This window comes from Passer montanus, unplaced genomic scaffold (genome assembly GCF_014805655.1).
Source record: "Passer montanus isolate IOZ18808 unplaced genomic scaffold, ASM1480565v1 scaffold44, whole genome shotgun sequence".
In the NCBI taxonomy this organism is placed as follows: Eukaryota; Metazoa; Chordata; class Aves; order Passeriformes; family Passeridae; genus Passer; species Passer montanus.
The window spans coordinates 6,046,992-6,070,942 of NW_024369262.1; the positions used below are offsets into that span (position 1 = coordinate 6,046,992).

Sequence of the window (23,951 nt, forward strand, 5' to 3'; positions counted from 1 at the left end):
ATTCCCAAAAGGCACTGCCTCAGCTCAGCTGCAGCAGCTCTAGTGCCTCCTCCTCCCACCTGCTTCCCCCTGGGCTGTCCATTCCTCCCTCTGTAGGGCCAATTCCACCTGGATTTGCATCAGCCAGGGAAAGCCTCACATTACTTCACATCAACATTAACTTCACAAAGGTTCCACCCTTTTCTACTGCTGTGCTCAGAGTCACTCAGCTCTGTTAGCTCTTCACAATCAAGGATCTTCAAAAGCTCTCCAGCCCCTGGAGCACTCCCTGCCACCTCCCCCTGGGGCTCAGCATCCCCAGAGGATGGGGCTTGCCTTTGGCACTCCCCTCCTAATTGGTTTGCTTAGCACTGGGCTGCTAAAGCCAGCAGGGAATGAGGGAGGCACTGCTGGGCTAAGGGCAGCATCATTAGGGCATCATTGGAGGGTGAGGACATGGTCTCCACACCTCCAAAAGCCTCCTGGCCGACACCTGGGGGCTCACAGGAAACCCTGGGCTCCCCACATGCAGGCAGGTACAAATGGAGATGGTCATTGCAAGGGACAGCAGGAGGGACGTGCCACCAGCCCCTGTCAGCCCCACCTCTGCCAAACCACCACGGATGGTCACTGCGGAATTCACAGACCACGCAGCAGCGACGACTCAGAAGAAACGGTGTTTAATTATGGTATACATTAAATTAAATGTAATTCTGAATATTGGTCTCCAAATTCCTGATGACTTATTCGCCGGTGGGCAGCTCCTGTAAGTCCCAGCGAGGGTGAGGGTCCCACAATTGAGTCAAAGAGCCTTTGTCAGCCCAAAGAGAGCATCCAGTGCTCTCCTTCTCACCATGGCTGTCTGTCCACGGGCACCTCTGCTGTCCACCCCTGGAAATCCCTCTCAGCAGTTGGCACATGCCACAAAATTCATGGAAAATCAGCACAACTGGGGACCATTAGATCCATTTACAGAGGAGCTCGTGACTCACTGAGGGTGGACAATGCCCTTAACAGCTTCCTTGGCTTTGGGAGGTTGGACTTGGGCACCCAAACTCCTCCAGGGCTCTGGTGTGTGTCCTCAGCAGGTGCCTGAGGGGCTGGACATGCCCTCACCACAGAGCTGGGATCATTCACAAGCTGGAGATGTTTCTGCAGAGGTTTCCATGCAGGAGCTGGTGCCAGCTGAGACAGGGCAGCAGCTGGAGCATTCACACCACAGCCCATATTCCATCCATCTGTCCATCCATCCATGCAGGGCACCATGAGGACGAGAGCACCCTGTGCACTGCTAAGGATGGAGCCAACAAGGTTCATCATCAGCTGCTGAAGGTGGAAAGAAGCCACCTGTGCTGGCCATTCACTGGGCAGGAGGTGAGGCAGTGACTGGGCACACAACCCACCCTGTGCCCGGAGGGAGGAGAAAAGGGAGAGTCTCTGAACCCATCTGGGGGAGATCCCACCAGAATTCCGTGTGGCCTCATTCACTCTGTAGCAGCAAATCCTCCAGGCTCACCTGGAGGCTGCTGACCCTTCCCAGCAGCTGGGTGTGCTCACCAGGCTGCCGAGTCCTTCCCCAGCCCACCAGAGCCCACCTCAGAGTCCCCAAAAGCAGGGAAGCCCATTGAGATTAATTCATAGTCACAGCTGTCCCCACACAGATCATCCAGGTCCTGCCAGCTCGCCCTGTGCCCTTCCTTCACGTGGGATGTCACCGTGCAGGGGACACGTGTCTGCCTGTCCTCCTGCACAGCAGAGCCCAGCGCCGCCTGACCAGGGTCCTTGCCAGCCCCAGGACTGGAATTAACTCATTGGAAGGAAAAAGAGAAATACAAAACCAAAACCAACCTCAGCTCTGACCTTTACCATTAAAAAAAAAAAGAGAAAAAGAAGATATTCAGGACCAATATATACAGATGGGGGAATTGCACTTAATTACAGTAGTTTACATCCATTGGACAAAATTTACTTCTTTTTTATATAAATCTCTATGTATAGGAGCGGGGAGGGGGGAGGATGGAGCAGACTGTACCTATATTTACAGTTTAATTGGCTCAGTTCAACAACACATGCAGTTCCTCCCTCCAAACGCCAAGTAACAGACCCCGGTCCCTGTCAGTCCGGGTGGAGGAGTACAACTTGAACATGATCCATCTTCCCCTTCCGCCAGCTCCCAGCACAGCTCGTGCCTTGCTCCTCGGGAGAGCCTCTTGGAAGGCGAATACTTCAGCAAAACAATCCCCAAGACACGTCTTGGAAGGCCTGCGTGGAGGGATGGAGAGGCAGGTCCCCGGGGGCGCGGGGAGCCCCGAGCCCCGGCCCCGTGCCGGGCTCCTCGCTGCTGGGCTGCGCTCCGGCCGGCGGCTCCCGGGCTCTGAGCGCAGCTCGCCGGCGGGACGGAGTGGAAAATAAGATCCCGTTGCTATGTGCAAAGGCAGCGAGGTGTGGAGCATCACCAGGCTTGCAGGGGACACTGCGGAGGGAGAGAGAGCAGCACAGTGAGCGGCGCCGGGGAACCAGGAGGGAGGAGGAGGAGGAGGAGGAGGCAGCAGCACAAAGCATTTGGTGGCATCACCTCCTGCGCTGCTCCGTGACCACCTCGGTGCTGCCCTGCCCAGCCCCGAGCCCTCCCTGGCACCCCGGCGGGGGAGGCAGTGGGAAAATACTTTCTTAGCCAGCTATTTTGCCACCCCCTCCCAAAAATAATAATACTTTTAAAAGGTCCTGTTTGTGCCCGGGCTGTGCCAGGCAGCCCGGAGCAGCCAGGCGTGAGGCTGAGCTCGGCTGGGGTGGGAGCGGCGCCGGGGGCTCAGCGCTGTCCCCTGAGCTCTCACCTGCAGGGACAGAGCCAAGCACCCCCGTGCCACATCCATCCCACTGCAGAGGCCCCTTCCCCATCCCTCTCCATCGCCGGGGTCCCCGGGGTGGGCGGGGGGCAGGGGTGGGGTGACCTTGTGGGCACAGCAAACATCATCAGGCGGAGATAAGGAGACGCCAGGAGCCTCCCGTGACATGTCATTAGGGACTGGCCGTGGCTATCAGGTGTTTGCCAACGTAATAAACGTGGTGGCTCGGCCTCAAGCGTTGTCAAAGGAACAGGGAGGTATTTGCCCCTTCCAGGTCTAATAACAACATCTGATAAGAGAGCCACAGCAAGCGAGGGGAGGGCTGGGGGTGAGCAGGGAGCTCCCTCCAGCTCTGTCCCCCATCACCACCACCACGGAACAGCTTTGGGGTCTGGTGGGGGCTGCCTGCCTTATGCCAAGACAAAGTGTGGAGGAGCCAGGTAGCCCCAGAAAATGATAGAAACCCAAATTACCAAAAATATTCAGGTATTTGAGCAATTTGTGTGATGAGCGGCACTTATGGGGCCCCTATGCTGTCTGTCACACTTCATTCACCTCTGGCTAATGAAACTGCTGACCACCATGAAAGAAATCCATGTCCAAAGACAGATTTTTCCAACTGTAGCTTGGGCACAGAATGCTTGGTAGGAAAAGACACCCTGGGGGCTGGGTGGGTTCGCTGCTGGAGACAGGTCACATCCTGCCCTGCTGCTTGCAGCATTTTTATCATGTACTGGGGGTAACGAGGGGGGGTGGATGCCCCTTCACCACAGCAGGTGAAGGGTCCTGGCCCCACACCCCCCTCCTGAGCCCTGACACCCCCTCGTGCTTTGACAGAAGTGCAAGAAGGTGATGGAGGCAAAGCCCCGCGAGCCCAGCGCGGTCAGGGTAGGGTGATGGCAGGGCCCGCAGGCAGCAGGGATGGCCGGGCTCTGTCTCCCTGCCAGGGACATTTCCTGTGTCCCGGGGCTGCCGCGGCCAGCCCGGCATCAAAGGCAGCAGAGCTGGATTAATCAGGGGCAGTTCGGGCTGAGCGCGCAGCAGATGGGCCGATAAAGCTGCACGGAGGAAATGGAGCTCGGAGGGGCGGCCGTGCCTGAATGGTCACCCTGGGACCTGCCAGAGTGGGATCCCCGGGGGGGTGGCCTTCGTGACCCCTTCCCAAGCACCCCAAACGTCTCCCCTCTGCAGCCCCAGCCCCTTCCTCCACCCTGGCCAAGGGTCCCACAGCGATGCTGGGGGGGTTTCAATCCCACGCTGTATTTACTCTGTGGTCATTGCAGACATTTTTCTCCTGTCCCCTGTCAAACCTTGGGAAGAAAGTTTATCTGAATGCAAGTTCAAGGCTCTCTCTTATTTATCTAGCGATCAATAAGGGCCACATATTTCCCACAGTCCCCAGAGCTGGCTCTCAGAAAGGGACTATTGTCTAAGGAAAACCTCACACACCTGATTTGAACCAGGATAAGTGCGGCCTTACAGCTGCAGTGGGCAGATGATAAAGGTTTATGGGCTGGGGGAAGCTGGGGAGCCTGGGACTCCACTTGACTCCAAGCAGGGTTGGTCCCCCTGGACACGGGCAGCAGAGCCTGCTTGGTTCTACCTCCTCAGCCCCAGCACGATGCTCCCACTCTCATGGGGCTGCTCCAGGGATGAGCAGGGCCTGGCTGGTACCACCAAGTGCTAGCCAAAATCACCCAAATCCCCATCACCCCACCTGCAGGCAGGTGTTTTGGAGCCACAAAGGGGCTGCAGTGGGGTTCTCATCCTCAGCTCCCACAGGAGTGGAGCACAGGCAGCAGGACGGGGTCTCTGCTGCTCCCACATCCAGAGGGGCTAAAGTTCCACTCCACCTTCACGGCCCCAGCCCGTGGCCCCTCAGCCAGCCCTGTGGGCCTTACCTGCTTACTGGAAGACATGTTGGTGAGTGTGCTGATGCTGCTGGTGTCCGTCACCACCATGGCCGAGGGGAAGCGGGAGGTGTGGGAATACTGGGGAGGCTCCTGCTTGTGTGCATACACTGCGGACAGGAGGGGCACAGCTCAGGGAACAGCCACGCCAGCCCCCGCCACGGCAGATCCAGGGATGGGAACAGGCACCAGGGAGGTGGGGATGGGGTAAAAGGGAAGAACCAACCCCACAGGCCAAGGGAAGAACCCACCACTACCCTCCAATCCACTGCATCCTCAGGCAACAGCTCACCCCCAGAAACTCGTGGGGCTGAGGGGCTGTGGCTGGACCAGAGGGCGGAAGGGATGAGGCAGGATATGACCAGCCTGCACCACTGAGCATCCCATGGGCTGGAACCACGAGAGAGGGGCAGCAGCCAAGGGGAGAGCAGGAGGAGAGCAGAAGCTGATTTCCCATCTGAATTCATGCAGGGGCCCTTTGCAGCTCGCCCAGGCCTTACTGTGTGAGTTCTGCAGCTGGGTCACGGTGGCCATGAAGGGCTGCTGTGCCATGTGGCCCGGGGACTGCTGCATCAGCGGCTGCTGGTGTGGGCTGTGCAGCTGCTGGGAGAACTGCACCGGCTGCAGCGCTGCCAGGCTGCCAGCCACGCTGTTGATGACGGGGACACTCTGAGCCTGCGAGGTGTTCAGACCTGGGAGCAGGGAGAGAGCAGAGCGGGGTGTCGGCAGGAGCAGGCAGTGCCACCCCTGCCCGGGGCAGGGCACGGAGGTGAACTCGGGGTGCTCTTACTCTGGGCGATGGCCATGACTCCCGAGAGCGGCGTCATGATGAGGTTCTGGGACTGCTGCGGGTTGTGGTGGGACAGGCTGTGGATGTTGGTCAGGGTGCTCACCGGGGGCAGCCCGCCCCCCGACACGGAGATCTGCCAGGCAGGACAGGCACAGTCAGAGCACAGCCACAGAGAGCCCCCAGCCCCCTCCCCACTGCACGGGGGCATCAGCAGAGCCCCCTCCTCAGAGGGGAGCAGGCTGCAGACCCCGAGTGCAGCACCTCGACTTCGTGTTAATGTGCAGCAGAACAGATTGGGAAAGGCTTTGCTGGCACTGGCTGCCAGCTCCACTGGAGCATGGCACCGGAACACGGCACATCCCAAGCCTTTGCTGCTCTGTACCCCGAGTCCAAGCTCCAGCCCGCGGGGACAGCTGAGGGCTCCCAACACTCATTAACTTCTAACCATCCTGCTTGTAGGGGAAAGTGGGACTTAGAAACTCAGGAAAGTGAAGAAAAATGCAGAAGGCAGGTTAAAAGGGCCTCGTGGTGATGATCTTAGTCACCAATCTGGCAGGATACTGGTGAGACGGGGTGGGTGTGCACAGCCAGAGCCAGAGGCAGGGTTTCGGGCCAAAGTTTAGGGATCAGACAAAGGCACTTGGCATGTGCTGCGAGGGCTGGAGCTGCTCCCCGGGACATGTAAGTGCCTTATTTCTTTAATTGCTGCACCTTCCCCTAATTCCTGTTGTTAGCCCTCTTGCACGGAGTGACCTCAATCCCAGCTCAGAGCCATCCCTGCAGCCCTTCAGGTGACATTTCTGGACACCAGTTCCGAGCACCTTGTTTATTTTGCACATGTGAGCTGGAGATAGCAATTGAAACAAATCCATCAATAAATTCCAAAGCCCGGGAGTGACTCACATTTCCTGATCCGGTATTTTCCACTTTCAAAGTCCCTTCAAGGCCGGGTTACACCACACTCGGCTGCACAAGTCAAACAGCTCCCGGCAAGCACACGCCGCTCGCTCGCCTGCAGCCCTGGCTCCTCTCACGGGGTGTTTAGCCCCAGAGCACTGCACCTGGATTGTGCATGACTGGAAAAGACCCTCAGGCACTGGACCCTCAGGGTAGACCCTCTGGCATAACACAGCTGAGGCAAACACCGGAGCATGAAAAAGTGAGCCACCAGGGATTTCTGGAGCCTCAGTAACACTCCTTCCTGAAAGATGCAGCAACTTCCTTGGCAGCTCCTTGTTTCATGTGGGGCATTAAAGGCACATGTTTACTTACTAGAAACCACAGCCTACAGCATATTTCTATTAAATCACTTGCAAGCACCAGCTAGCCCTGCCTGGAGATCAGAGATAAGCTGGCAGAGCCGCGGTCCCGCAGGGTCCCCACGGCGCTGGGCAGTGCCTGTGCCTTGGGGAGAACTCAGCAGGGCTCTTCTGCTGCACTTTACCAAGCGGCTTTTCCCAGTTTAATCTGCTCCCTTCCCTCCTCCTCTGCTGCCCAGCCCCTTCCAGGGGTCTCTGCCCCAGTCCCAGGTGCTGGCATTGCCTGGTTCTTGGGGACCCCCACCCGGGCACGCGGTGCCGCCGCTGCCGCCGCCTTTATCCCTGACTCATTTTATGGCTTCCAGGCTGAGGGTTATGAGGCTCAACACACCCTGAGGTGAGCTGGGCGTGCTGGGGCAGAGGCAGCGGGCTGGGGTGTCTCTCTGCAATGTCCCCCCGGCTTGGCAGGGGACGTTTGGCTTTGCAGGGTGAGTGCCAGAGCCCGAGGGGCTGCACGGAGACCCTCTCCAGCCAGAAGGAAAGGGACAATGAAACGGTGCCAGAGCTGAGGGAGGGGACAGTGAGCCCCTCCATGGCCACTCAGCTTAGCCAGGAGACAGACAGGATGGCCCAGGAGGGACAGCCCTCTGAAAATGGAAGTGAAAACCGGGGAAGAACCGGCTTGGCCCCGTCACCCAGTGCCATGTTTGACTTTCGATTTCAGCAGGAAAAAAACTCCCGGAAAAGCAGCAGCTGCAGGCAAACCTCTGCCAGCCTGCTCCAGGACTGGGCTGTGCTCTGCTACCACATCCCATCCCATGCTGGCCTGAACCCCTGTACCCCCTCCTATGCCCTCCTTCACCCCTCCTCCAGGGGCTTTGCACCAGGAAGGGGCACCCCGAGTGCCCGGGCACCAGCATGGGGACATGTCCAGCACCACAGGGACGCTGGTGTCCCATCTCCACTCCTGCCATGCTGACACCGACAGCTCTGCCCAGCAGGACATGGCAAAGGGGAGGGGGAGAGCTGTGGGGCCAGAACCAGCACGAGCACTGGGAAAGCTCTTCCCAAACCTGGGAGGGCTCAGGGAAAAAGTAATGAATGGGTATTTTATCGATCCCGTGTCATGGGCAGGGGAAAGCAAACAGAGATCCACCCAGCGCCTTCAGCCTGCGATCAATGGCAGATCCACCTCAGCTCCAGCACCCTGGGTGTCCCAGGGAGCGCCGCCTGGCAGGCGGGCGGAGGGGACAGTGGCACCCTGCTCCCCCACAATGCCCCATTGTTCCGCCGGGCCGCGTGTGAAACCCGGGGGAAAGCGTGTTTGCTCTGCCCGCTGGGCCCTCTTATCTTATCAGCGCCGCCGCCACAATGGGCCAGGTGTACTCACCATTTTACCTTCGGGAGACAGCAAACCGTGGCCGGGGTCCAGGCTGGCCGGGGAGACCTGCTGCAGGACAGCCTGGCTGGTGGTGACCATGGCAGCGCCGCCGTGGTGGCTGATGGCCCCCGAGGACGCCGCGTCGCCGCTCGCCGCCTGGCCGTACCGCACCCCTGCAAAACACCACGGCCTGGCGTCACCACGGCCACCGCGGCCCTGCCACCACCATGCTTCGGTTTTGTAACATGTTCTAAGCCTTCTAACGCTTTGCGTTTTTGTAGCGAACTTCTTTGCGCGCTTTTTGTAAACAACTTGGTGTTTCGTTAACTAACACTAAACAACTTAGTGTTTTTTATGGAGGAGGAGAAATTTGGTAGACTGTTTATCCAGTATCATCAGCCGTGCCAGGCTGATGCTTTGGTTTTTAAACATTTTCTAAGCCTTCTGATGCTCTGTGTTTTTGTAGCGAACTTCTTTACGCGCTTTTTGTAAACAACTTAGTGTTTCGTTAACTAACACTAAACAACTTAGTGTTTTTTATGGAGGAGGAGAAATTTGGTAGACTGTTTATCCAGTATCATCAGCCGTGCCAGGCTGATGCTTTGGTTTTTAAACATTTTCTAAGCCTTCTGATGCTCTGTGTTTTTGTAGCGAACTTCTTTACGCGCTTTTTGTAGCGAACTTTTTACACGCTTTTTGTAAAGAACTTAGTGTTTTGTGGTTTTTTATGGAGGAGGAGAAATTTGGTAGACTGTTAGTTTATCCAATGTCATTGAAGAAGTAGCACTTTCACCCTCCAATCCACGGTCACCTTTAGAAATCTGTAAGTGTTAGAGTCAGAAAATAAACTTCCCTTTTTCTACCCTGAAAGCAGCAGTGTGTCCCCGTCGTGTTGTTTCCTGTGACACCAGGGTGGTGCCGAGCCCCTCAGAGCCCCCAGCCCTGCCACGGTGTGTGGCATGAGGATGCAGATGTGTGCCAGCTCCTGAGTGACACCCGTGAGTGACAAACAGTTTGTAGTGAACTTCTTTACGCGCTTTTTGTAGCGAACTTTTTACATGCTTTTTGTAAAGAACTTAGTGTTTTGTGTTTTTTTATGAAGGAGGAGAAATTTGGTAGACTGTTAGTTTATCCAGTATCATCAGCCGTGCCAGGCTGATGCTTTGATTTTTTAACATTTTCTAAGCCTTCTGACACTTTGCGATTTTGTAGCGAACTTCTTTACGCGCTTTTTGTAAACACCTTTTACAAGTTTTTTGTGTTTTTTTATGGAGGAGGAGAAATTTGGTAGACTGTTAGTTTATCCAATGTCATTGAAGAAGTAGCACTTTCACCCTCCAATCCACGGTCACCTTTAGAAATCTGTAAGTGTTAGAGTCAGAAAATAAACTTCCCTTTTTCTACCCTGAAAGCAGCAGTGTGTCCCCGTCGTGTTGTTTCCTGTGACACCAGGGTGGTGCCGAGCCCCTCAGAGCCCCCAGCCCTGCCACGGTGTGTGGCATGAGGATGCAGATGTGTGCCAGCTCCTGAGTGACACCCGTGAGTGACAAACAGGGAAAGGGTGTCCCTTCCTCCAGCATTGCTTCCCAGCTTGTCCCTGGCCCCATCTCCTGCAGTTACTGCGAGGGGTTTACGGCTGGAATCCCACCATGGGGGAAAAGGCAGCCCCACACCCCCTGCACCCCTCGGGTTTCCATTTGCACAGTTCACATTCCTGCCGTGGCTCCTGGACACTGGCCTGGGGACCCTGCAGCGTGGGGAGGGACCCTGCACCCCCTGTGACCCCTCTGAGCTCTCCCTGCAGCCCCAGCCATGCCCAGCTCCCACATCCACGGCTCCCACTGTTGTCTCAGCCCTCCTGCACCCAATCCCCTCAACGCCCTCTCCACAAGTGTGTGATTAACAGGGCACTGCAGCAAGGCACAGGGACCAGACACACTCCAAGCCCCAGAGCAGCCCCCAGCCCTCCACTGCCCTGAGGGAAATCTGGCCCCAGCACAGGTCTTCTATATAAATATATTTAATTTGGCTCAAGCACCCCACACTGATAACCATATGATCAGCCATGTGTCATGGAAAGGCATCTACAGATCACAAATAATTAACTGAGGAAAACCCACGGCAAACAAAAGTGTCTTTTACAGGGCTGCCTTGACAGCTATGGTGAAAAACCATTTATTAGGAGAGTCCAGCCCCGTGCTCCAGCCAGATTTACTGAACTGCTCTGGGATCAAAGCAGTGGATGATGGACAGACAAACCATGGCTCTCCTGGGGAAAAATCCCATGGTGGCAAAGCCGACCTTGCCAACCATGAGCACCATCCACCCCTGGGCACTGCACAAGGACAGTGGGGACAGCTCCTCAGAGTGACCACCACAGGGCAGGTTCAGCCTGGCTCGGTGAAGGATGCTCTAAGGGCGACTCTAAAATTCATCTCTGAACCAAGGAAAAGCAAAGAAATCAGAACTGGAGTCCAGGAGCTTTCCCCCAGCTCCCAAACCATCTGCCCCAGCACAGAGGCACCCACACCCTCCACCAAAACCACAACACAGCCGCTCCGTAATCGCCTCCGAATTTTCCCCATCAGCTGGTTAAACACGACCCACAGATAGGAATCTGCTCACCATGTCTGGTTCCTGATGATTTCCCAGCAAACCCCTTTATCCCTGATAATACAAGAATGTCCTCTGGCAGGTGGATATTTGCCCGAGTGGACGTCCCTGCCGTGAACAGGGTAAACATTACCCAACCCGGGCACTGTCACACACATTCCTGGCCCTGCAGAGGGTGCTTCACTCTGGGCTGGGATCCCGGCTGCTGAAACAATGGCAGGGCAGATAAAACAAAGCCCTTTCTTCTGGGTGTGATCTGAGAGATAGACCAGAGCGCAGCCGGCTCCTCTGCCAAAGGAAATCTGAGTTTCTGCTGTCTTCAGGCTCCTCTGGGCTCAGTAAGAACAACAACTAAAAAGTCCATTTAAAATGCAAAATCATGCCCTATCGAGCTGAGGGGGTGGGAACTCATGAGCCAAGCCACCCAAAGCTGTGAAGCTGGCTTGCAAACACTCAGGAGGTTAAATGCTGACTCTGAAGCTCTCCCTTGCAGCCCCAAGGACGAGACTTTGATTGTTTGAGGAACAATAACCAGCGCCGAGATTCCCAGATAGGCTGGGGACTGAGATTTTGGGTGTCTAGATAAAACCACTGAAGACTCTGTGTCTTGATGAAGAGTCTTGATGAAGATTAACTCTCCCCAGGAGGGCCAGGCTGGGCTCTGGGGCTGGTGACAGCCGTGCCACTGCTGCCCCACCAAGGACAGAAGCCACTTGAGAAGCCTCCTGCAGGGCTCCCTGTAGGAAACACCCATCCTCACTGGGTTTTCCCCGTCCCCACAATGGGAGGGGTGTTATTATTTACGTGTCCCCAGGGCTGGCTTGGATTGGGGCTCATTAATATCAGGAAGCCACTACAAGGCATTGCTGCTGTTGTCGCTGCTGGAGCACACGGAGCTCCCTGGTGTTGCCTTTCTCTGAGCTCCCCAGGCCTCCCTCCATCACTGAACCCTGGGATCCAGCCCTGCCCTGGCAGCACAGCCCTGGGAGCCCCCCAGAGCCGGGTGAAGGCAGGGGCACAGCTCCTGGGAGCACCAGGACTGCAGGGCTCCTGCCGGGGCTTTGGCATCCAGGCTTTATGGGCTGGGCTCAGACAGCCATCAGAGCCCAATGCTTCTCCTGCTGCTCTCCTGTGCCTCCACAGCTGGAAGCAGCCCTTGTGCAAAGGGATTTATTCCCCCTCAGTCTCCTCCTGTGGCTGCTCAGGAGAGGAGCTGGATGGGATCACTGGGAATGGGTCTGGCCGTGGAGCCTCCCCTCCTCAAGGCTTTTTTTATAACTGGAGCTACAGCCATAATACAAAAGTCTGTTTATGGGACGGGCCATTGTGTGGCCCCTGAGCTGCACAGGCTGTGAAATGTTTTACAGCCTTCCCCTGCCCCAGACGAGCTGCAGGGTCCAGCTCCTGTAGCCTTAACCCTGTTCCAGCCGATGGACGGGGACAGCAGAGTGACAGCCCCAGGGTGGGGGTCCTGGGCACCCACCCCCAGCCCCAGCACCCCCAGCTTCTCTGGGGGTCCACACTCATCCTGCTGACCCGGGGCAGAGGGGTGGTGGAGGGAGTTTAGGGCAAGGATCAGTCTCTTCATCACTTTCATCACAGCCCTGTGCCATTTCCTCTGAGCACACCAGGCCTTTGGCAGGCACCAGCAGTGAAGCAGTTTGGTTCTGCTTTGCTCTAAGTCATGTTTGATATGAATAAATTGGATTTTAAACCCCCCTCACTGTACTTTTAACTGTCATTGCCATGCAGCAGGAGCCCTGCTGCCACCGTGCCACTGCACACAGTGGCTGCCCCTGCCCCCAGCTCCAGGCTGCACTTCTGCCCAGACGTCACCAATGCCCTGCACATCACAGCACTGCAAACCCCAAAAGACACCCCAAAAATTCTGGTGATGGAGGGGATGCAGCTCTGGCTCTGCCTGACCCTCCAGGATGCAGCCACCAGCACAGGCCAGGGTATGAAAATGGGGTGAGAAAAGCAAAGTGTAATTTTTGGGGTCATGCTGGACTCAGTGATGTTTCACCCACTGCACTATGGACACTGATGGGATAACTTCACCCTCCCAAAATTCAGATCCAGGCAGCGCTGAGGCACATCTGATTTTTGGGCTGCCACTCAAATTGTCCCTAAAGTGTTAATCTTGCTCAGTTACAGAGGTGCATAGTTTATATCCATTATAAACCCGTTTATGGGGACTAGACCCTCCCATTTCGCTGCTGCCATAAAGTTCTAATTACCCCCATAAAAGAGGGAAAAGCTCCTCACAGTGCACTGTACCCACCGAGCCCCACCGTGTGCCCGACAGTAAAATACTGCAGCCATGGCACGGGGTCCCAGGCACCCCCAGGGCACGGGGAAGGGCCAGGTGGAACCAGGGTACCCCACAGCGAGGGCTTGTTGGTGGGCTCTTCTTTTAAAGGAAAGGTAAAGCCCTTCAGCTGCCCTTTGGGCTTCAGGAAGAATCTCAGGGGTGGCACTGGGTTATTTTTATGTTTATCTCTATCTATAGAGATATCTAAATGTGTGTGTGTATATATATGTATATATATATGTTATATATATATGTATATATATGTTATATATATAATATATATAATACATATTATATATTATATATTATATATACACATATATATGTAAGTAATGTATTTTAATAGATATTCATATACACCTATATATGTATATAAATGTGATTGCTCAGATATTGATCTGCTCCTCTGATGTTTGCAGAGCAGGGATGGATGGATGGATGGATGGATGGATGGATGGATGGATGGATGACACCCTGACCCCCATGGGTGCCCCGGGACAGGCTGCAGGGATGCTGTGCCCCCATGGGTGCCTCAGGACAGGCTGCAGGGATGCTGTGCCCCCATGGGTGCCCCGGGACAGGCTGCAGGGATGCTGTGCCCCCATGGGTGCCTCAGGACAGGCTGCAGGGATGCTGTGCCCCCATGGGTGCCCCGGGGCAGGCTGCAGGGATGCTGTGCCCCCCGGCCATGGGCTGGGCTCTGCAGGGAGGGCGGCCCTTTGTATGCAGGGCGGGCTCGGGGGGCGGGCGCTGCTTCCCCTAATCTCATCAATGCCCCGATTGTCTTCGGGGCTCTTGAAGATAAAGATGGCATAAGCCAGAGTCTGCGGCATGGCACCGAGATAAAGCCCCGAGTGACCTTCAAATCAAACAGGGAACCAAGATCGCTGATAAAACCCAGAGTAAGGGAAAAGTCCAGCCTCGGAGAGGAGCCTCCGAGATAGAAAGGCTGTAAGTATTTACCTCCAAACAGTTAAAACCCCAGCTCGAGGCTTGACGGATGAGTCCCCGAGAAGGGGCCGGAGGATGTTTGACTTTTACAGCTCCCATCGCTGCCCCGCTGTCATCCCGCCCTTTGCGGGACCCCATTGATGGGGAGGCGACCCCTCCCTGTGCCCGGCCGAGGCTCGCAGCTGCCCCGGGATGTCCCGGGCCAGGACAGTGTCCCCGCGCTGTCATTAAGCTGTTAAAGCATCGAGCGGCCCAGACGCCGCCACGCCGGGGCAAGGACAGTTCAAATCCCAGCACGGACAGCCCGATGGGGTCAGCAGGGGATCCCCAAACACCTCCTGGAGGTGTTCCAGCACCCAGCTCTCACACCCAGCGCGGCCCGGCTGAGCTCCATCCCTGCCTGCTGCCCCCACATCAGCCCCGAAGCCCCTCGGCGTCCCTGGCCATGCCCATCTCCGCCTCCTCGGGACGGACACGAGCACCGACCGCCGGGGAATTCCCGCAGCCAAGCCCTGCCGACCCCTCCGGAGGGGCTCTGCCCCGCGGCCACCACTCCTGCCCCGCTCAAAGCCCCTGGGGACGGGGCTGTCACCGGCCCTATAGCCACGGCCAGCCCCTGCTGGCACCGCTCCGACGGCAAAATAAAGGCTGGGGCTTAAGGGCCCTCCAGCCCCGAGATAAATGCCCGCGGTTACAGTAATTGCTGTCCCCTAATAGAAGAAAACAAAGGCTCTCGGGGGTGCCCCATGTGCGCTGCCAGGCGGGGGGCACATCAAAGGCGGCGGGCTCCGTTCAAAGCCCCGGCTTAATTGTCAATTAAGCATGCACGGGGGACAACGCCGTGACAATGCGGGGCTGCATGCTGGTGGGGCATTGTGGAGCCCGCCGCGACACCGAAAACAGCTGATTCTGCTGACAATGTGCTTGTAGGGCACCTTGTAAGCAATCAGCCGCTGACAGCAGGGCAAACGTCCATTGTGCGGGGCATTCCTGGGGCAGGGTCACACTGTGGTCACATCCCGGTCCCCGGGATGCTGCCGGCTCCTCCAGAGCCGGGAGATGCCCACTGGAGATGCCCAGGCACATCCCCGGGTACCTCTCGGGGGTGCCACCTGCATGGCTGGCGGTGTCCCCAAGCACCCTGCCCTTCCCACGGGGACACTCTGCCACACGGGTTTGCCTTTTGATGAGCTGGGTGCGTGTCACACACGCCACGCAGGGTCATTTCCAGGGGGTGGCTGTGTCCGAGGGGACACAGGGCAGGGGGACACGGGCTGAGCCCCCTGTGCCACCCGCAGGGGCTGCAGAGGCAGGTGAGGGACAATGGGGATTGTTCTCCCAACAATGACATAACCGTGGGGAGGGGGCTGCACACCGGGGAGGGTTATCTCCCACTTCAGTCCCCTGGGGGTTTTCGGGGGTCTGCTCAGCTCTGCCCAGTCCTGGGTGTGGGGAGGAGGAGGAGGAGTCACCCTGCACCCCCTGGCAGCTTTCTTCATCCACCTCCCTGCACCCTGGCACGGGGCTGCTGCAGATCATGCACCCAGCCTGGGGTATCTCGCCAGGACACCCTGGCACCCCTTCCTTTGGGCACTGCCTGTGCAGAACCAGGGCTCCAGGTGGGCTACATGCCACAGACTGGCACTGGCACCACACGGCAGGCACGGGGCAGCTCCTCCTGCCCTGCTGGGCACTGCCCGTGCAGAACCAGGGCTCCAGGTGGGCTACATGCCACAGACTGGCACTGGCACCACACGGCAGGCACGGGGCAGCTCCTCCTGCCCTGCTGGGCACTGCCTCTCCCTGCCCAGCCGAGCCCACACGGAACTCCCGCGAGTCAAACCAACGGAGCAAACACTGATTTATCCCCGGCGCGGCGGAAATCCAGCCCTCACCATGTGGCCACAGCACTGCAGTGACAGCAGCGCTGCTCTCCATCACCATCCCTGCCCGAGGCTGAGCCACGACCAGGGTGACACCCGAGCTCTGCCAGCATCACCCCCAGCACCCTGGCGAGGCCTTACCTGGCATTTTGCTGGGCGGGGAGGCGCTGGGCTGGTTGTGGTGCGGGGAGCCGTGGGACAGCAGCAGGTTCATGCTGTGTGGGGGCTGGCCCGAGCTGTAGGCATCCATGGCCAGCTTCTGGCGGAACGCCTCCTCCTTGCGCCGGTTGGCAAACCAGTTGTACACCCGCACCTCCGTCACCAGGTTGGAGCCCAGCCCGTGAGCCTTGGAGGGGGACACTCCTCGCTGCAGACACTCGGCCCTGCGAGGCAAGGGACACGTTGGAGCAAGGGTGCTGCTGGGGGCAAGCAGGGGCCTCGGGACGCAACAAATCTGGGGGAGTTTCAGCCCTTCCTGCGTGCCCACCTGCTCTCTTTACAGCCGTCCTGTAAAGGGCAGCCCCGCTCCCTCTGATCACGCTGCACGTCCCTGTGCTGTCCCCTGGATCACCCTTGCAGCATCCCCATCACGTCCCTGCCCAAGCACGGAGCTCACTCTGCTCCAAACATCACCCAGAGGGGGAAAACATGGCAAGGAGAGGCCTGGCAGCTCGGCAAAGCTGTGCCACGAGCTGGAGTGGTGAGCACGGCATCTCCCACGGCATCTCCCACGGCATCTCCCACGGCATCGCCCATGGCATCTCCCACGGCATCGCCCATGGCATCTCCCACGGCATCTCCCATGGCATCGCCCACGGCATCTCCCACGGCATCGCCCATGGCATCGCCCATGGCATCTCCCACAGCATCTCCCATGGCATCTCCCACGGCATCTCCCACGGCATCGCCCACGGCATCGCCCACGGCTTTCAGGAGGAAGGCTGAGGCTGTGGGCAGGAGAGGCAGCGCAGGTGTGTGGAGCAGCCATTACCTGTTGCACTCCTCCACCAGGGTCTCCCTCTCCTCCTTGCTGGGGTTCTTCTGGCGCTCGTAGGCTTGGTACAAGATTTGCTGGGAGGCCGGCCCCCACTTGAAGCGATTGCGCCGCATCTTCTTGCTGGGGGTTTCAGAGCAGGCATCGTCGAGCTGGGCAGCCCCCTGGTTCTGCTGATTGAACTCTGGAAAGAGAAACAGCAGCTGATCCTGACTGCCTTTGTCTGTCATATTTCCACAACCCTGGACTGCCTGGTTGAACTCTGAAAGAGAAAGGAGCAGACGTGAGCTGGCCTGTAGCCGCCGCTCGGAGTCACCGTCCCGCGCCGAGGGCCCCCCACGTCCCCTCCCGCAGCACCCCGAGCCCACAGCAGGCTTTGGAGCCAGCCAGGTGCTCCCTGCCACCCATCCCGGGAAGGGGCCAGCCTGCTGCCACCCCTGTTTAATGGGGAGGCATGTGCAGGGCACGCTATGGCCATGCATATTCATGGGCAGGGCCCCTGCCAGCCCGCACTTGTTTTGGGAGGATTTTTCCAAGCAAGGAGCTGGGCAGGACGGCTGCTGAAGCCCCCCGAGAGGGTGCCCCTCTGTGCTCACCCACAGCTCCCCTGCCACTCCCCTCCCAGCGTGGTGGGACGCCAGCCCCGTGCCCGGGGCGGGCAGCACCAGAGGTGACCTTCGGCGGCCGCCCCAGCCCCGCTCCTGTCACCACAGCAGTAAAGGGAGATTAATGGGAGCGTTTTATTATTCCCAGTTTTGCAGGGGAATTCTCCCTCTTTTTATAATGGCTTTTTCCCCCCGTGACGGGGGGGAGCACAGGGCAAGGCTGGAGCAGGCTGTGTTTGCTCTAACGTCTCAAGGTGTGTTTTCAGAGCAATGGTATTTGGGGCTGAAGCCTTTTCTGCACTTCCCCTCTGCTGGATATTGCATCCTTTTGGGAGAGGGAGGCAGAGCCCTTTCCTGGGGAGTGCCAGTGCCACTCAGGGCTGCTTTGAGAGCCACGGGACAGATCCCACGGCAGGGAAGAGTGGGACAGGGGCACAAAGGAATAGTCTGTGTGCTTGGTCAAAATAATCTGCATTTTAAACAGCACAGAGAGCAGCAATTCAGGGGTTTTACATTTTCTCTCTCTGCATTTTTTGCACTTAGTCGAAAAAAAATGAGCAGCCTGAAAAATAACAAGGAAAAGGGGCAAAGGTGGGAAAGGCACCTAACTGTGAGCCATCATTAATTGCTCTCCCAGCTCTAACAAACACAAATACCCAGAAATTCAGCCCTGTGGATGAGCCAGGGGGGACCCTGCCACCAACAGGGCCTCTCACCCCCTTTTCCTACACCTTAAATTCATTTTACTTGGCAAACTGTTTCGGGGAGGTGCTGCAGAGCTGCAGCCTGGGGGCTGTGCTGGCACCAGGGGCAGGACAGGGACACAGGGACACAGGGACCCAGGGACACAGGGACACAGGGACCCCTCTCCCCCAGCATTCCCTCGGGTACTTACGGCGGAGGATCTCGCGCTGCTTGCGGACGTACCACGTGTACAGGGCAGCTCTCTTCTGGGTCTTCATGGGGGTGCCCTTGTTGAGGTGCTGCGAGAGGTGGGACTGGTTGAGGCCGGTGACATCCACCACCTCCCTCTGCGGGATGTTGTGCTGCTGCATGTAGCCCTTGATCATCTTCGCTGCCCGCCACGGGTCCTCGCTGTGGGCAGGGAAACCAAGGGTTAATATCTGCTGCCGGGGAGAAGCCCCCAGTATTTGCTTCTTCCCATAATGGAAACCTTTCATTATTATTATTTCTATTACTATTAATTATTATTATTTACAAACTGTTTCAGAAGGATACAAGATCCTTGGAGTGTATATTTTTCCCCAGGCCCCCAGAACAGCCCCCCGGGGCTGGCGGGATGGGGGCTCACACCCACCCCAAGGGCTGCCAGCCAGACTGTTCCCCCAGGGAGGGACAAGCAGAGGACCCCCGTGTCCTGATGGGACACCCCAAGGTGCCATTAATGCCATCAAAGCTCCTCCAGCCCCTCCACGGAGAAGCACAGCCCGTCCATGAGCCGCTGCCCTCCCGTTCAGCGCGATTCCTCCCGTGGAAGGCACACACACCCAGAGGGACACACACATGGATGGGCACGGGGAGCCCATCCTGGTCTGCTGACAAAGAAACAGAGGTGCTGGGGATGCTTTTCCTGCCCTGCTCACCTGCACTGTGCCCGTGCCCACGGCTGGCAGGGACCCCTGCACTGCCACCCAACCCCACCCGCCGCGCTCGCTGTGCAGCTTCTTCCTTCCATTCCCACAGGGATGATGATCTCAAAATCTCAATATCCCCTTAGAAGGGACCCTGTTCCCTCGCTCCCACAGCTGTGCATGCGCTGACCACACGTAAAGGCTGAAAAGCCAAGGTCAAACCAGGCACACAAACCCAATGAGTCCCCGAACGCAAAACCGAAACCAAACCCCCGAAAATTTTGAGTCATTCCTGATTATTATTAAATACTTGAATTTGGCTCCTGTAGGATCCAGGTGTAAATTACTCTTCTCTAAATCACACTACTTTACTGTCCTTGGGGTAGCTGACGCCGATTTAGAGTCTGCTGATTAGAGTATTTTCATTTTAGAACAAATAAAATTACAGCTGAAAATCCAAATGCTGTCCGTGGTCTTTAGCTCTGTCGAATGCCCAGTGTGACAGCAGAGGAACAGGCCAAAACACCTGTGCTGTATCCAAGATCCCAGGGTTTATTCTGGGCCAAAAGGGAGCACTTTCAGCACTGAAAAATCACTGTGAGCCCAGAGCTGGTCACAGTCCTGCACTCAAATAATGCAATACCCCAACGCCGCTTGGAACGGCCATCCAACTGCTTTCCCAATTCATTACTTTGGATCCTTCAACTTGTCAAGTGAAGGGAAAAAAAAAAAAAAGCCCAACAAGTAGATTTCTTACTTTTTTTCCTGAATGTAGCTTGAAAACAAAGCTGGTTGGATCCACGGCAAAACACCGGAGCAGAGCCAAGCAGGGCTTTGTCACAGCCGGGAAGGAGCCACAGAGCCTTCCTGGAGTCCCCGAGCCTGTGCCCAAACCTGTGCCCAAACCTGCACCCTCCAGGCAGGGAACCCCGCTGTTTTTGGGGGTCCTGGCCGTGGGATGGCTCCCAGGAGAAGGCGGGGAGCGAGGAGAAGGATGTGGAGAAAATGCCCTTGGCAGCGGCACCGGGCAGAGCAGCCGTGCCCCAGCTGAGGGGCTCGGGCAGACCTTTGTCACAGCAGCTCCTGCCACCCAACTGATCCCACTAATTACTGATTAATAACCAGTTAATGGGACAGAGCTCATTATCATTTCTAAGAGCGGTTTGGTTCGCAACCGGGCCCAGGGCAGAGTTTCCTCAGAGTGAAACCGAGAGCACGCTCGGAAAATGTCAAATGAGAGGCTCGGGGGCTTCAGAGGAGATTCTGAAATTCAGATAAAATTTGGCAACCTTTTGGTTGGAAAAATATCTGAGAATTAGCCAAAAAAAGTTCCAGAATTTCCCTCCATTTAATTATTTTTCAAAAGGCTTCACCTTGACATTTCCAATGTGTTTCACACTTACACTTTCAAAACAATTATTCGGGTCTTAATTTCTGAGAAGTGATTATTCCTTTACGAATCAACTTGACCGTATTCAAAAGGGTTAAACAACCTGAAACCAAACCCAAACATTTTGTTTCATGTTAAACAAAATGTTTGGACTTGACCCAAAATGAAACGTTTGAGTGTTTGTTTGGCCTCTTTTTTTTTCCTTTCTTTTTTGGTAACCTAAAAAGCCAGAGAGGAAAACCTTTTGAGTCAACACCAGCCCTTATTCTTTGATTCTGTCACCAAAACGAAATAAAACAAACATTAATTGTCCAGTCTTCAACAGGACTTTACTTACAAACAAAACCAAAACCCAGACCCAACCCAGGAGTGCTTTCTAATACTGGAAAACCAGTTTATAGCCCTGGCTCCAAAGTCCTTCTCACCAAAACCATGGAAAGGTGTTTTTCTTGCACAAAATTAGCCCCACAAAGACAATGCTGCCTGAAAAAGAACATTTCCCCATTCACCTTCACACACAGGTGAGGGCAAAGCCTGTTCCTCTTCCCAGGGATTCCCAGACAAGCTCACCCATTTTGTCAGCCTCAAAACCAGGTAAACACACTCCACATCCTCAGAGAAATATGCCAAGAATTTATACAGATGGATTATAAACCCAGCTCCCCGCAGATTTGCCATCCTGGTCAGCATCTCCCTGCTCACCAGGGATCAGTCAGCTGTGCCTGCACTCCCCACACACCTCGGGGTGGCTTTGCAGGGTCCCCAGGGCTGCCTGGTGGCCTTCCCAAAGCCCCACAGATGGGATCTGGGTGCTCCTGGGATTTATTATGATTTGCCTGAGCGAGGTGTGGGTGAGCCCTGGCAGGTGGCACGGGCAGGGAGGGAGCCTGGGGTGTCTGTGCCAGAGCTGGGCTGGGTGCCCACGGTGACCCCATGGCACCAGCACAGCACAGCCAGACCACGGCCCCAGGGAGCTGCAGGGCTCCTGAGCAGCCCTGGGATGTGGAGCAGCCCCAGGGATGTGGACCAGCCCCGAGTGAGCCTGCCCTGGGTCAGGACCCCGGGGCAGCAGGGAAAGAGGGGGCTCAGCCCCAGCAGCCGCTGTCTCCCGGCTCCCCTACCTGCTCCCTCTCCAAGTACAAAGGCCTCTCTCAGAGCAAACACCAGCCCTTTGCAAAGGCTCCTCGGGGACATGTGCCCGCTCTTGTTTGCACCCAAGGCAAACTTTGCACAGAAACACCTGCGGGAGCACGGGGACCCCGGGGCTCAGCCTGCCCGGCACCCCCGCGGGTGGATGTGGCCACCAAGGAGGGCACCGGGGACAGTGGGAGCACCCAGGGGTGCTGAGGATGGATCCTCCTCGCTCGGAGCCCCCTTGGCACAGGGCGGGCACGGGTGGCACTGCCTGTCCCCCAAGGGCACCGCCTGCCCTGCTGCTGCCGGGGCAGGAGGGCAGCGCGTCCCTGCCGAGATCCCGGGGGCAGAGCCGGGGCTGTGCCCGGGCTCCGCAGGCTGGCGGAGGGCACGGGCACCCACGGCCGGCAGCACCGGGGCCGCGCCCCGGGCACCGGGCACCGGGCACCGGGCCGGGCACCGGGCCGGCAGCGCAGCGGAGCCGCGTGTCGGGACGGGCCGGAGCGGAGCCGCCGCCGTCGGGGGTTCCCTCTTCCTTCCCCGCTCGCGGCCCGCTTTACAACCCCGGCAATGAATAACCCGCCGGCCCGATCGCCCTGATCGCGGCCCTTTGTGTATCTTTCTGTTGATGATTTATAGAAATAAATTAATAACGCCCCGGGCTCCACGTGGTGCGGCTGATGCGGAGCCGCCGGCGCGGACGGACGGAGCCGGCGGCCGCTGCGAGCCCCCGCGGCCCCGCCGCCACCGGACACCGCCAGCCCCGACGGGGCGGGGGACCCGGCCACCGGCTCCGGCTTCCCCGCGGGGTCCGGACGAGGCAGCACCGGGCAAGGGAGCCCCGGGAGCCGCCACCGGGACTGCCGGCGGGGCGGGCAGGGCGCCCCGGGGTGGGACACAGCGAGCCGGGAGCGCCGGCAGCGCTGCCCGGCTTCCACACAGCGGGAGCGGCCCCGGGCAGGGCTCTGGGGCCGGGGCCGCCGTCCCGAGCGCCTGCGGGCGGACCCCGGTGCCGGTACCTGATCATCCTCTCCACCTCCGCCCGCTGCTCCACGGCCTCCTCCGTGTTGAGCGACTGCAGCTCGCGGAGGATCTGCGGCGTGTCAAAGTCGTCGCCGTCCTCGGAGCCCTCGTCGCCCGAGAGCTTGCCCTTGCCGTGCCCGTTGGCCAGCGCCGGCAGCCCGGCCCTGCCGTCGGGGGGCCCGCCGGGAGACAGCGGAAGGCTCTCCAGCTTGACGCCGAAGCCGGCGGCGGGCACCATGTCCTCCAGGGCGCGGATCAGCCCCTCCTTGGTGGCCCCGGAGCTGAGCAGGGCGCCCAGCAGCTCCCGTTGCAGGGCGCTCAGCTGGGACACCATCCTCCCGGGGCCGCGGCGCGCCCGCCGCTCGCCGCCCTCCTCCCGCTCCGCCCCGGCTGCTGCGGGCCGCGGGCCGCGCTCTACCGAGCCATGACCGCCACCATAAGGCATTATACCTTATGCAAATCAGCGCCAAAGCCTCTCCTCCGGCCCCCGCCCCGGCCCGGCACGGCTCGGCCCGGCCCTTAGCGCCCGCCGGGGCGGACTTTGCCTCGCGGCCGGCGGGAGGCCCCGGGGGAGCGGCGGGGGCAGCGCCGGGCGGCTCGGTGCTCACGGGACGGCGGCTGGCAGCGCCCCGGACCCGGCTGCCGTCGGGGGTCCCGGAGCCGGTCGCCCCCCGGGAAGGGAGCGCCTTTCTCTGCCCGCGCCCCCCGGGCCGAGCCGAGACCCCCGGTGGGTTGGGCTCGCTGTGCCCACGCTGGAAGGGGGACAGGATGAGAAACCCCTCTGGGATCTCCCCGCAGTCCTCCGGTGTGGGGGGTCCTGCTGCCCGAGCAGGAACAGGCTGTGAGGGCCCAGGGGAGCACCCCAGGATGGGGTTACCAGTGGGGGTTGTGGCCCCGGCTGTGGGGCAGCTCTGGGGACAGGCTCAGTGCCACTGAGGACAGGGAAGGACAGCCAGTCAGCCAAGGGGACACTGCGGGGACAGAGGTCACAGGGGACACGAAGCCCCCGTTGACCCTTGGCAGCAGCCGGGGCTGGGAGCAGGAACAGGTTTGGGAATGGGCAGGGAAGAGATCCAGGCTGTGCTCTGGGGTCTGAACAAAACCTGCTCTTCCTACTGCTGTGAATGCACCACGTCCCAAAGATGAACAAATTCACTCAAATAGAAGCAGACACAGGACAAGAGGCAGCAGCACAGCCAGGGCAGGGCACAGAGCAGCCTGGGACCTCCAGGGGAAGGCAGGCCTGAGATCTCCACTCATGACTGCCCAGTTGGCCAAAGCACTTCC

General features: G+C 58.2%; 1 protein-coding gene across 2 annotated transcripts; it reads right to left on the reverse strand.

Annotated features, from left to right (window-relative positions):
* Nucleotides 1–649: 649 nt before the first annotated feature.
* HNF1B (HNF1 homeobox B) lies at nucleotides 650–23,118 on the reverse strand. 2 transcript variants are annotated; one of them, XM_039720945.1, is made up of 9 exons: nucleotides 22,661–23,118; nucleotides 18,421–18,620; nucleotides 16,918–17,182; nucleotides 16,068–16,309; nucleotides 8,175–8,338; nucleotides 5,526–5,658; nucleotides 5,236–5,427; nucleotides 4,727–4,845; nucleotides 650–2,452 (listed from the first exon to the last, which is right to left on the reverse strand). In XM_039720945.1, the coding sequence occupies exons 1-9, from the start codon at nucleotides 23,107–23,109 to the stop codon at nucleotides 2,432–2,434; spliced, it is 1,785 nt and encodes a 594-aa protein (XP_039576879.1). In that variant the 5' UTR covers nucleotides 23,110–23,118; the 3' UTR covers nucleotides 650–2,431. The 2 variants fall into 2 exon arrangements, with proteins under 2 accessions (XP_039576879.1, XP_039576880.1); XM_039720946.1 differs by having other exon boundaries at nucleotides 16,918–17,104; nucleotides 22,661–23,110.
* Nucleotides 23,119–23,951: the final 833 nt, after the last annotated feature.

Excerpts from the sequence above, each read along its gene's own strand:
- HNF1B (XM_039720945.1), bottom strand. The coding sequence starts at position 23,109 with ATGCCTTATGGTGGCGGTCATGGCTCGGTAGAGCGCGGCCCGCGGCCC. Across the intron at positions 18,621-22,660 it reads GAGGTGGAGAGGATGATCAG|CGAGGACCCGTGGCGGGCAG; the intron begins GTACCGGCACCG and ends CCCTGCCCACAG. Across the intron at positions 5,659-8,174 it reads TGTCTCCCGAAGGTAAAATG|ATCTCCGTGTCGGGGGGCGG; the intron begins GTGAGTACACCT and ends CCTGCCTGGCAG.